Source organism: Acipenser ruthenus, chromosome 1 (genome assembly GCF_902713425.1).
Source record: "Acipenser ruthenus chromosome 1, fAciRut3.2 maternal haplotype, whole genome shotgun sequence".
NCBI classification, from domain to species: Eukaryota; Metazoa; Chordata; class Actinopteri; order Acipenseriformes; family Acipenseridae; genus Acipenser; species Acipenser ruthenus.
Window position 1 is genome coordinate 28,927,185 of NC_081189.1, and position 13,950 is coordinate 28,941,134.

General features: G+C 36.5%; 1 protein-coding gene across 2 annotated transcripts in view; it reads left to right on the top strand.

Moving 5' to 3' along the window:
* The window catches only part of LOC117411686 (E3 ubiquitin-protein ligase UHRF2-like), a 74,656-nt gene that overhangs the window by 39,538 nt on the left and 21,168 nt on the right, over positions 1-13,950 (top strand). For both annotated transcript variants that reach the window (XM_059035269.1, XM_059035271.1), the window contains exon 4: positions 5,543-5,761. In XM_059035269.1, the coding sequence (XP_058891252.1) occupies positions 5,543-5,761 (219 nt within the window). The remainder of the gene's footprint in view (positions 1-5,542; positions 5,762-13,950) is intronic.

Consider the following 13,950-nt stretch of genomic DNA (forward strand, 5'->3'; position numbering starts at 1 on the left):
TTCATTGTACTTCATACAATGCAACGTTACTGTGTTAAAATTAGGACTTCTTATTGTCTGTTTTCCTCCAACTTTTCCACTCTCCTTTAAAAATTAAATTGATACCGGTTAAGTCATTCGTTTTTCTCAATCACAGCTGGGAAACGTGTTGAGTAAAATTGATTAATCCATTAATCCATATGCCTAGGTATTTATAAAAATTAACCTTTTCTCTGGTACCAACAACCAAAGTCAGATTTCTAATCTCTCTCGTATTAGAACAGAACAGCATTGTTTTTATCTTGTATACAAATCTGTGCTGTACAATATTAAATGCAGCCTGCAAATCCCTCTGTACTGCCTGTAAGGATTAGCCTGTGGTATACAAAATAGTATCGTCGGCATACAAATCTACATTAATATTACCCATATTAGATCCCAGGTCATTTGCATAGAGGGTAAAGAAGATTGGTCCAAGAAGATTGGTCTTATTGCTTTTGTTTGATCTTTTAGGTACTGTAGTACTACAAAGAGGCTTGAGATGAACATCATTATTTCAGACAAACATTAGAAAGAATGCTCAGAGAAGTTTTTGTCTAAATGGCTACAAAGGGGTTGATTTCATAAATGGCAGGAATTGCATTGGATTATTTATTTTTTTGCCAGTTCTAATGTGGACCAACAGCAACCCGTGCCCAGCCCCAATTCAAAACTCTGATAGACTAATAAGTAATTTGAGAGAGACCATTACCCAACCAGCTCATTTCTCCAGTGGGTGGTGCAAAGTCTCGGCATATATTTGCGGCCTACTTTTTGTTCCAACCCTAGCTTAGAACCAAAAAATATCTGTGTGAACCACAGGTTTGAAAATCCTTTAGAAAATAAGGATTCATTGTTGAACAGCGGAGCAGCATGAAAGTGGCGCCTTGGACAAGGAAGGGTTAATGCTTCAGTTCTAAATCACAACATAAGCATGCACACATTTCGCCTGCGGCTAGGGGAGGAATTTGGAATCTTCCTTTCCTTGGCAAATGAAATCAGAGAGGTTTCCATGGTAACTGAGACGGGAGTATTCCGGCTTGCCAGTTATTAATTCTTTAAAATGTCCATGAAGTTCAAGGGTCTGAAATTGGGTAACATTTTGTAATCCCAAATGTACAATTTTTAAGGTTCCTTTCTCTGGTTTAAATTCAAAATAAAATTAAGTAATTGGACCATTCTTTCAGGTTGCGATTGTTTGTTTGGCGAGAGAGGATTGGTTCATTTTGCTGTTTTAGGTTGGCTAGTCAGTCTGCAGATTCTAAATGTGAAAAAGAAAAGAGGAAACAAATGCCTTAGTTAGAAATAGGGTCTTTCTTCAGTCGAGCATTGAGATGCTGGGAAAAACTGCAGCTGTATTTAAACTGAGAGGAGGGGGTGGGGGTAAGGTGGCCTCATCTCAAAAAGAAGTTTAGGTGGTCTCAATAGTCCCTCCAAGGAACATTTAAAAGCACTGTTTTTCACTGTGTAGAAGAGGAACCATTTCAGTATTCTCATTCTTCAATGCAAAATGCCACTTTTGCAATTAGGTTCTTGTTTTGAACAGTGTATTTATGGAGGTTGACACAACCTTTGTTTTTAATTTTTGCAGGATGTCTGGTGTAATAAAATGCTGATGAAAACAACAGCTGCATATGATTATGTGAGAAAACACACAATGCCAAAAGCACAACTGTATGTATATGTTTTTATTTTTGTTTAGGGACATTTCTTCCCCTGTATTCTCTTGAAACAAACCTGCCTGTCTGAATGGAACGCACTGGGTCAGACCAATGGCCAGCATTCAGGGTGGGCCAATACTGCATGACTTGGAAAAAGTGGGACCAGAGTTTGGAACTTGCTTCCCTTGTCCCTCCCTGTCTTTTGCAGAGGAGATGGGCTGCACTGCTAGCAGCATAAGCCCAAAGAAACTTTCCAAGTGCTGTGGGATTAAGCCGTGATGGGTATTGAGTCTCCAATTAGGCATGGGCACTTAAAATGGCGTACAAGAGGAGGAGATTACATGGATTTACTTAGAACACAAAGTAACTATTTTGTGTATGTAAAATTTTAAAACCGACAATAAAACAACCTCAATTTGAAGTGCTCTACCCCCCTCCCCCCCCCCCCTTTTTTTAAATAGAAAAGTAAAGAAGGGTATTATTCAGGTATCAGAACCTGAGATATATGGAGGTCTTACATCTCACACTTACATATCTTCAGAATATATTCTATATTATTATTTATTTCTTAGCAGACGCCCTTATCCAGGGCGACTTACAATTGTTACAAGATATCACATTATTTCACATTATACAGATATCACATTATTTTACATACAATTACCAATTTATACAGTTGGGTTTTTTACCGGAGCAATCTAGGTAAAGTACCTTGCTCAAGGGTACAACAGCAGTGTCCCCCACTGGGGATTGAACCCACAACCCTTCGGTCAAGAGTCCAGAGCCCTAACCACTACTCCACACTACAGAGGTGGTGATCTGTTTGTGTGCATGTAACATGTGTGGGTTCCAGGGGAATCTGATTGATGTCACTGAAAAGATAATCGAATATATGCAAATAATTTCAATGAGCAAGCTGCATCACAGAGCAGTGGTACCCCAAAAGGATATCCATTTTCTAGGAATGACTAGTGACTGACCCCTAGTTTACTAAACATTCTGATTTCCTTCAATAGATAATCATTCTCTTATCAACAATAGGCTTTAATAAAGATGTCCCACAAGTGCAGTGGCACCCCAAATGCATACCCCAACCCCCAAAATAAAGGAGTTTGAATGAGGTTGTATTTATTTATTGTTGCAGTCAGCGAGGAGTCTTGTTTATCACTCTAGTAAATGAAATACTGGCCGAGGCAGTCTTGATTGCTAGCAAATGAAAAATGGCTGTGCTTCATTATGTGATGCACAGCAGATCACAGCTAAAGGCAGCACCGGTGGAGGTTTCTATTACAAAGCAATGCTCGACAATGTATCTCATCAAGTGCTGGTTGTGCGTTGATTTGTTTTGCCTATTGAAACGGGTGGAACTAAGCTTGGCTAGACGGGTACAATTTTCTTCTACTGAAAATTTATAGAAAATGTGTAGTGTGTGTACATATATATCTGTGTATATATATTTGTGTATATAATATATAAATATAATATATTTATATTAATGTGTCAGGGTATTTCTGTATCACAAATGTTCAACACGAATTTCTTTAGCTGGGAGTGGTCACGCACTTACTGTACCTTGCTCTGAAACATTTCTATAGCAACGTGGCAACACGGTCTTGGTAATATTCTACAGTCCAGAAATTATAATTTTAGCTTCAGAATGAATACTGTATTTTGTAAGACTTTTTTTTTTATTGTACACCATAAAAAAGTGTATTCATTTTTTTTGTATCCCTCCCCCCTCCCCCTCGTATTAAATGCTGCAGAGTGTTCAACTGTTGTACTTTTAAATATACTTCATTTTCTAAACACTATACTTGTTATATGACATCTCTGAATTGTGTTGTGCATCAAACTACTGCTTTGATCAACAAGCAAATTTTTTCAGCCACTTCTTCCACAGCTTGTTGCTTTCTAACACTTCCAGTCAAGGTACTGTCCTGTTTAAGTCAGGACTCTGCAATACACGATAGTCTCTGACATTCAGACAGCTGGATGAAAGTTACAAATGAACAAATAACAATACATGCCCTTTTATTTCCTGTTAAAATTTCTCGGTGTTTTACTGCACACAAAATGGAAATTACACGTATGCATGCAACACATTTAAAATAAATCTTTGGGAATATACTTGCCAACAAGATATTAGAAGAGGGGATGCACTGTATAATCTTAACGGGAGGTTTGTAATAAAATAGCGGTTAGTAAATGATAATACACTATACCTTTTTAAGATTCATAATTTTTCTTTACTCAAAAGCAGTTTAAGATTCCATTCAGCCTTCAGTTTTTCTTGTATATAATATATATCATTTTCAATATAAATTGACATGCTTTTTTTTCACTTGTGAAAATCTCACACTATCTGGGCAGGTTTGATCTAATTACCCTATTTCCAGATCATACATATTGTATAGCCACCTTTAATCATTCATAGCCAATTTATAAGCATTATAATACTCAAGGCTGTATGGCTGTTTGTGTGATACAGTAGAATCCATTATATCCGATTCTGTAAGATACAATACCCTCTATTAACCGATGGACCTCTGGCACATGTCAATTGAGTGGTACAGTTGGGAACTGGCAAATGCACATTTTATTATGTGTCTAAAATAGTACATTAGAAGGACAGAATAGACCTTTGCATATAGAAACCAGGTGCACCTTTTACATGCCACACACATTGGCAACCTCACTAATAGTTTGAGGTGTGTTTTTTTTTTTTTTTTTTTTTTTTTTTGGCATGGACTGAGAAAAACCAGTAACTATTTTTGGAATGCTGTTTTGTAAATTGCAAAATTATAGTGCTTTGATTTTAATACTGCATTTTTTTGCAGTTATTTTTACTTGTTTTTGGTGTTTTAGAAACACTGATACACCTGAATTTAGTGTCAGTCCCAGGCAGTCTTATAATATTGGGCCAACTAAGGCTGTAACCGTGGATGAAGGTCATTTTTCTTATTGGAATGACATTGGTCCAATAACATTGATCCAACAGTGACAAAACAGCCATGGTTCAACGTCACCAGTTCAGTTGGACCAACATCTTTTTGCTAACTAAAGGGGAAGTCTCATTCAAATTGTATTTAACTGAATTCTGCTTCCCTGATTGACTGCAATTATTCTATCTTGCCACACCCCTCAAATTTTCAGATGTGTAAATGCATGTACTACCCCTAATGTGTCCCTGCTCGCTGCCATGTGTATAAGAATTCCAGAATTCTACTGGAAAATTACACTGCAGTGCGGTCGAGAGTCCATCACAAAATATGTGCATAATACAATCAGTATCACAAACCCTGAAAGTCCACCAGCCCAATTAGAGAGAGGGATATTAGACAAACTGGATTCCTGATTGCTATCGCACCGAAACGTCATTTTGTGTACAACGTGCAGCTGTCCAACTGTGAACTAGCAGCTCAACAGTCTGACCATTCGGATTGCTGTAACAAGTAAAGGCAAGCATGCATATCAGGTATTTTATTTGCGATTGCACATTTATAATTAATCTTACAAAGCCACAATGAGACTACCCCTGTAAGCATCTCTCTGAGAGTTTGTCAACCTGACGACACTCCTGCGTCTACAAATATCTGATAAATCATTTAAACTGGCAAATTTTCAGTGTAGTTGAAACTCTGCAGGCAAAACCCTTCACTTTGACCTTTGACCTATGATGGGTGCCATATTGGGGGCTTCATGGGATTTTTTACTTTCAATATGATAAAGTATGATGTTAGAACCACCTTGCAACTAAACAAGCAAATGTTTAGTTTTATACAGGAAAAAGGCTTAATATGGCTGTTTGGGGCTTATACCCTTTAATACTAATCTAATGTCTGTCTCCCCCTTTTTTTTTGCAGCTATCCTGAAAATGGTGTTGTTGAAATGTGTGCTGATGACGTTCGGGCCCGTGCGCGGACCGTGTTCAAATGGGATCACCTTCGGGTTGGCCAGATGGTAATGGTGAACTACAACATTGAGGTTCCAGAAGAGCGAGGCTTCTGGTTTGATGCAGAAATCACCTCTTTGAAAGAGATCTCAAGAACAAATAAGGAAGTCAGAGTGAAAATCCTTTTAGGGTAAGAAATTGTCTTTGGTTGTATGTTAGGAGGGCCTATTTCCATAAACATTCCTTGTTAGAACTTAAAAGCAGAAAGTGTTCTAAGGACTCTAATACAATTTTGTGCATTCTCTCAATCAGCCAAAATACTAAATTACTTAGGGCCCAAGTGCAAAATCCAAGACCCATTCTCAGAGAGAAACCAATCAACACAGTTAGTTTCTAACCTATATTTCCTAAACATAATTATGAATATTTATAAATAAGACCCCTAAATATAAGAATTGGAACCTTAAACTTTGAAAAAATAGGGTACACAAAATAATTCTTACCCACGTATCATTCATGGTATTTAGTTTCCAATTCTTATTTTGTTTCCATTTGACATCATATCCTTGAAAGTTTTTCAAAATTAGTTTTCAATGACTTTAATAAATGCGTACACCTGCAATCTACACCCATAACCTGGCAAATACAAGGATACAGCACAGTGGTTTGAAAGGCTTTAAAATCACACTATACATGGGAAAATGCTAAATTTAACGTATTATTCAAATTGCATCTGCAGCAAAAACATAGATTTAAATGCCCAGATAAACCTTGGGTAATGTAATGCTTGTTTTTATTTTAAACAAAACAAAGTACATATGTGCAGCTTGCTCAGTCATTCAGACCCATTTGGCTTGAAAAACAAACACTTTGTTATGTTTAAAACTTAAATGTTCCTAGTAAAATTGCCTGTACTTGCTTTTGAAATCTGCCTCACTTCTGTCTGGATACATTTGCCTGTACAGTAGTTTTGCCTTCTCGTGACCGGCATGTCGCGTATGGAGTGCTTTCTCAAAATCATCAGCAGGTTTTTACCTATGATGCATCTGTTTTTACTGCTCTGCTGTCGTTCATCGCCTTTACAAATTGTTTGATTTTTTAAATTTATTTATTTTTTCTTGGCCGTTTTTAATATCCCCAACAATTTCCAGATACCGTATTCCCATCGCTGAGGATCATACCGCTGTCAAGTTTAAAATATTTTCAATGTTTTCTTTCAATTGAAAATGCAACATGTTGTGCATTTCCCAGTTCTTACCATTTCAGTAGGTTAAGCTTGCACTTTTTAAAACTGGATTCTGGTTGCAGGGTAGACATGGATGAGTGATTTCATACTTCTATTTCAAAGGGTGGGGTTGTTCGGTTGACCGGTCAGTTTGTAGGTTTGTAACTCTGAGTTTCTACTGTAATTTGATTTATTAATCTAACCACCTACACCTGTGCGAGCTTCCTTACGGACAATGAGATGCAAACAAGATTCACAGAGTCTGATGTTTGTTTTTTTAGTACAGGGAAGCTTGCACAGGTGTTGAAACTGATAATCAAATTAGTTTCACTCTCTTACCTTTAGTCTCATACTCGCCAGTATGATGCAGAAAACATGGGAACTAAACATCTTATAATGGATTTTAGTAGAGAAAATATTGCTATTAACCATGCTGAGTATAATAAACATGGAAACAAACAGGAAACCATATAATTGATGATGTGTGAGAGAGTTTTTGAAGTTTGTAGACCCTATTTATTCTGTCTTTATTCTTATTGAACTGGACCCATTATTACAACACATAGGTACTGAATTTTGAATCTGGTCAGTTTAACTGATCTCTTGGCGATGGGCCTGGCCTACAGTAGTTTAAAGAAACTTACCACTTTTATGTGACTTCTTCTCCAAATGTCGCTCCTGTAAAGTAAATTGCGAAAAGACTGCATCTGGTCCCCAGAGTATATACCAGTTAGTAGTCCTATTTGCTGGAGTCACTGGCTGCACATCCTAATCTGATGTCATCACACACTGAATATGAATTGATCTGGTTTGTTAGCTAGTGTCCTGCTACAGTGCCTACGTGTTCAGCTAGGGTGACAATGGTTCATATTCACTAGACTTTCAAAGGCCATTAATTGGTCTTTTCTTTGAGACAGATTACAGCTTGTTCAGAAATACAGCTAGTAGTATTCAAAGCACTTGGCAAGCTGAGCACATAAACCCATTATCTAGGTTTATGTTGCACATTAACTTTAACATTTTCACTGCCATGGTAAATGAGCGATTTACATTTTAAAAACAAAAATAATTACAGTTCAGAACAGAGAAAATAGTGAAGATTTCAGACTGGCAGAAATAGTGTCTTCTATAGAGTTTATCATAACTTTTGTCAGAGTTTGTATCTTCAGTTTCAGAAACAACTTAAAATTATGTTTGCTTACAAAAAGGTACAGCTATAACAAATCACAATATAGTTAAGTGTTCCAGATCTGTTTTTTTTTTGTTAATTACACACACCACTTTAACTATTATTTATTATAAATATAAGGCACGTAGTGACCACTTTTCATTGATACACTGGGGCAGACTATAAAACAACATGGTTGCTAGTTATGGACACTGAAAAGCCTGTCTTAATTGCATTGCTCCAAACGCATGAGATACAGTATTCAGAGATGTGTAAATTGTTGCATCTGCAGTATCAACACCATGGAGTTATTAAAATAACTACAAGGTGGGGATTCTCCAGACGAGAGACATTGAATGTGTTAGTACCTAGTGACATGAAAAGCTGTTGAAGGAAAAAGATTAATAATCCAGCTCAGGCCCTTAAATCTGACATTTTCAGTCTAAAGCTTTAAATTCTGCTTGGATGTTTTTAAACAGGGACAGTTTTGTTCATAATACATGAAAGTGGTCTGTTTGCTGTCAATTAATAAAACAGCGAAGCCACAGTCACATGGTCCTCATTATCGGACAGTCCATGAAACATTATAACTGCTATATTGTTCTATTAAATCATTTATTAAGGCAGTTGGGCAGAAAAACTACATGTATTATTACTAAGAATGAGAGTAGAAAATGCATTTGTCTTTTTTGGTGGGTGGAGTTGGATGATGTCACTGAGGGGCCTCTGCTTTCTGAGGGCCATCAGTCTACTCTGCCTAACATCTCACAGAGAACGTGTGGCTGAGATCATTTCTTACTAAATGTATGTCGCTTATTATTTTTCAAAGAGTACTTGCTTTATTGTGCTCTTCCACAAATGTATCCCTGTCTTCTGTGGATAAAACTTTTAATCTGTAGGCCTTTGTTGTTTGTTTTGGTATTGACCGTGTTTCATTGTGTTCATGTACTGGCAGTAAATTCATTTATTTAATTGAGGTTAGCAGTTTTGCCATACATGGGCAATCTTATTAAACACGGATCTCGCGCCTCCACCTAATCTTATTATACAGGGGACTTGCGCTACCACCATGTATAATAAGTGTAAAAACTCTGAAGTTTATAGGACAATTGTTGTTCACCATGTATAATAATAATAATAATAATAATAATAATAATAATGTATTCATATTATTATTATTATTATTATTATTATTATTATTATTATTATTATTATTATTATTATTTAATAATAATAATAATAATAATAATAATAATAATAATAATAAAAGTTACAAAATATGCAAAATATTATTAGCAATCCATGTAATTCTCAGGTAAACAAAGTTTGAATTCATAATCCTATTTAAACATAATTCCTCTCCCCCCCCCCCCCCTGAAAAAATCACCTACCATGAAGAGCAAGCTAAAACAAGATTTTCAACGAAGCAGACAGTCCATTCAAATCCCACAATGAGTGATGAGTAAATCGACATGTTCGCCTAGAATACCCGTTTTACTTTAGCACCATCAATAATATTTTTTACGTAATTTTAAATGTGATCATAACAGTTGCTTTAGGCTAAATATGGATGATTTATTTTTCACACTCAGCGTTGTAGTGCTGTTATTATCAGAGTTGTAGTGCTGTTGGATATTCTCAGATTATAAAAATGCGTGGTATTTTGGCTTTGGAAAAGACAAACAAGTGGCCCCTACTTTCCCTGATTTTCAATTTGGGAAGTAGTATGTGGCTATGTAATAAACAATACAGTTTACTGAAACCCTTCCCCAAGTTCACTAACTTCTGTCCGCTCTACCCATCTGTATTTCATGCACGTGCATTACACGACTATGGTTTAAATTGATGATGTATTGCTTTTGGACGGCTAAAGGTAAGAATATGAAAGAGTGACTGTACAGGTAAAATATATTTAACCACGAAGTGCACATTTTAATATGAATCAACAATTTTTTAAGAGTTTGATATTCAATGCTAATAATCAAATTGGTCTCACTCTCTAACCTTCAGTCTCACATTGATGATGCAAAAAGCCCTTGTGTGAGACTGAACTAGTCTTCTTGAAATGGTCTTTTGCAGCTAAGCTTGTGGCTATGAACTTTGCTGAGTTTAAACTTTTTTTTTTTTTTGATAAATGTTGTGATGAGCAAGAGAAACAAGATTAGAACTGCAAACCAAATAACACGATTACTTTTTTAAAACCTTTCCGTTCTACATTTTTAGATTAACAGTATCCGTCCAGCAATCGGAAAATATTAATTAGTGCTGAAGTCATCTCCACACTGATGCTGATGGATTCTTTCAGCTGAAGATGTGCAGTGAGCCAGTGATGGGAGAATATATTTTCAGTGGAGCAGTTTGTAATGAATATATTGGCAGAGGTTTTTAGTATAAGTAATCGAGCTTTAACGCTGTAGCTACTGGATTATTCTGTTAAGAAACTGTGCCTTCATAATGCAAAGGGACATTTATCAGAGAGAAATGCACAAGGAACTACTCCCCCATGTTTGATTTAGCATGCCGATCCAGTGGTACTCCTCCCCTCCCTACACTCAAGATCAAAAAATGTTTCTCAAGTATTCTCGGTGCAGGTTGATTGAAAGCACAGGGCTTCATATGGAAAAGACGTCATTGTCTGGGGTGGGGGTGTAGCTCCTGACTCATTGACGTTGCATTTATTTCTCATTTTGAGCACACATATCAACACCATAAAACTTACTGCGGGTGGAAATGATTACTTTTAATTTAACTCGCGCAGTGCCCAACAAGAACTCCTGTGGGCAATGCAACACTATGGAAATATTTACATGCTTCTCTTGGTCAATTAATCAGACGCCATGGCATTCATTATCATTGCTATGCTGAGGACACACACATTTATCTACAGACTAAACCTGATGTTTCTTTGGCTGTTTCTGTACGCAATAACTAGCTGATATAAAAACTTGGATGCAGCAAAATGTTTTGCAATTTAAATTGTAATAAAGCAGAGGTTATGTTATTGGGTTCTCCCCATCAGGTTAGCACAGCGGGTAATTTTAAATTGGTTATTGATGGGTATGAGATCAGCCCAACCTCTGAAGTTACTAACCTAGGTGTGAGGCTGGATTCTACCCTTTCCTTTGAGGCTCAAGTGTCCTTTTAATTTACAAAACATTGCTCACCTTAGATCATCTTTATGTGTGCCTGATGTCGAGAAACTAATACATGCCTTTATTTCATCAAGGTTGGACTGTTGTAATGCTTTGCTTTCTGGTGTCTCTTCAGAACTAATTCATAGGCTGCAGTATGTGCAAAATAGTGCTGCACGGGTTTTGACGAGAACAAGAAAGCGTGATCACATATCTCCAATCTTAGCATCTCCATCATTGGTTGCCAGTAAAATTTAGAATCTTATTACAAGGTCTTGCTGCTGACTTTTAAAACCTTAGTCCAATCTATTTTAAGGACATGCTCTGTCATTATGTGCTGCAGCAAAGTTTGCGGTCTGCTAGTTAGTGTTCCGCGGTATATCGATACCTACGGTATATCATGATATCAAAACCCTATGATATCTAATATTGGGGTAAAATAGAAATATCGAAGTATCACAGGTTTTTTTATTATTTTTTTTTTTAGCTTTTAAAACCAAGCATTCCACCATGCTGTAGCATTATTAACTGTGTATTAGCCTCTTATCCAAAAAAAGGAATTTGCCAGCAATTTATTGTGTAATGGACATTAGATCCAAAGTAACGCGATGGTATCGAATATCATGATACTGTGCATGGTATTGTATCAGCGACACAGCGAAAGAAACGGAGATCTTCGCAACCCTTCGCAACCCCCTGCAGGCGAGGCAGGACGAGTCATGCACATGCTTACGCTTTGTGGTAGTAGTCAGCATATATAATGTTCTATATCTATGGTTGTCAGTAGGTAGATGCAGAGTCTGCGTCATAGGATGACGTACTCCCTAGCAACGAATGGACGCCATTCCACGGAGGGGAAACTAGATTTTTGCCATAGTGTTATCGTTTCTGTCCGACTGAGAACTGTTTTTACCTTTCAAAACATTAAGAATGACCTACGATTATGGGGATATATTAAGTGCTGTTTTTATTCTTTCAATCGTAGCCTACTGCATGGTAGTATTTTCTGTATTTGAGTTGTATTGTATTATTTGTAGTTAAAATAATATAGGCTACTTATTGATTACTAAAAAAAGCTATACTAATAACGTGCATCATCTCCCATTTTAAATATTCTAATAAACTTTACTGTGATCATGTGATTGTGGAGTTTTACTTTTGTTGTCGTATATGGTTGTTGCACCATTAAAAGGCGTAACTTACACTTGATCACACGTGTGCTTGCAAGAATAAGTGGAAAACCCGTTTGTCACGGTTGTTCCATAGTTAAGGAATATACAACATAAATGTTTTTTTTCCAGTTATCGCAAGTAAAACATGTACTTTGTCCCACATTTTATATTTTAAAACCTACATACTATATGAAAATCTATCTATGAGAAACTGAAGTGATAAAAAAGCATTATTGTAAAATTGTGGAACTTTGGATTTTTTTTTTCTAAAGACCTTGAAATAAAAAAGATGGAGTATCTCAAAACTGTTTGGAATACACATTATTTATTTAACCCAGCTTATTATGCTACGTTCCCGCTAGCCGCTCGCCACGTCACCACAAGCAAAACGTTTTCCCTTGTGGCGCAACTATTTTTCCCCAGGTTTGCCACGGTGGCGAAGGCTTTGAAAAATGTACTTATGTAAGACTGCCAGCACATTCAACGTGTGCTGGTTGATGAATCAATACAGACTGTTAGGTTTGATTTCATTTTGCCCAATTAAAGCTCTTTAGCTTGATCACGTAACATGTGCATGGCAGAAACGTGTTTGGCGGGAGGACAGAGGCTCTAATTAGAAACAGTCAGCGGACGACGCTACTTATAAAAAATAAAAAAAAATACATGGCATCCAAACGGAAAAAATGTTATAAAACACATTTTACAGACCAATTACCAGAATCATGTTCCCAAAGATGTAGCCCAAGGAATACCAGTCACCCATGTACAAAAAACTCAAACACACCCTCTGGACCCGAAAGAACATTTTCACAGACTGCAAGCCAGAAACACGCAGCTACAAAAGATCAAAAGGTTTTTGGTGTCCCCGTTGCTTGCTATCTCTTTAAAATGTGTTGAAATATATTTTGGAAATAGTAACAGAGTGGATTCGAAAGAGGAAAACACATTTATTATTTTAAAAAGAAGGATTCGTCTCAATGATTTATTGAGTTTTAATGTCAGAATTATTATTTTTTTTTTAAACACAGTAGTTAGTGTCTGTACAATCCTATTAACATTATTAATCACATTAGTACATTCTTGTGTAACATGAGCTGGGTTTGGTCAGGGAGGCATTAATATTTGCATACACTAATGGCACTGTCTATTGCTGGCACAATTTGCTTTACCGTTCTTTAGTGGAAAGAAAACCGCGTCACAATCAAAATAATGTAAAGGATTATGCAGTAATGAATATCTCTGCAAACCTATTCAGAATTTAGGAAATCTGTAATGATGTTTTGTCACATGGGACTAAGTTTGGCATTTATTAAATGGGAATCGGAGTTATAGTGCAATTTAAATATAATATTTATGTGTTGTAAATGGTAGGCTCTGGTATTTAAATATGTATGTGTTTTCAAATAAAATACATGTATTTTTGCCTTGCTGAAACAGTATGTTTATGTTTATAGTATTAAGTGGCTAAAGTTTTTCCAATGTGGTTAAAAAATTAAGTTACTTTAGCCACAGTGGCTAACTAAATGAAAGTCTTAGAGGGAACGTCTTTATGGTAATAGTAATAAAGATCTGCAACGGTGTTGGTTGTTACAGAGCTGTGTATCAGGGGCGCACAGCGGGGAACGTGCTAATAAAGTTCAGGGAAGTTCAATCTCGTCTCTGTGTCGCATACATTGTACGCAC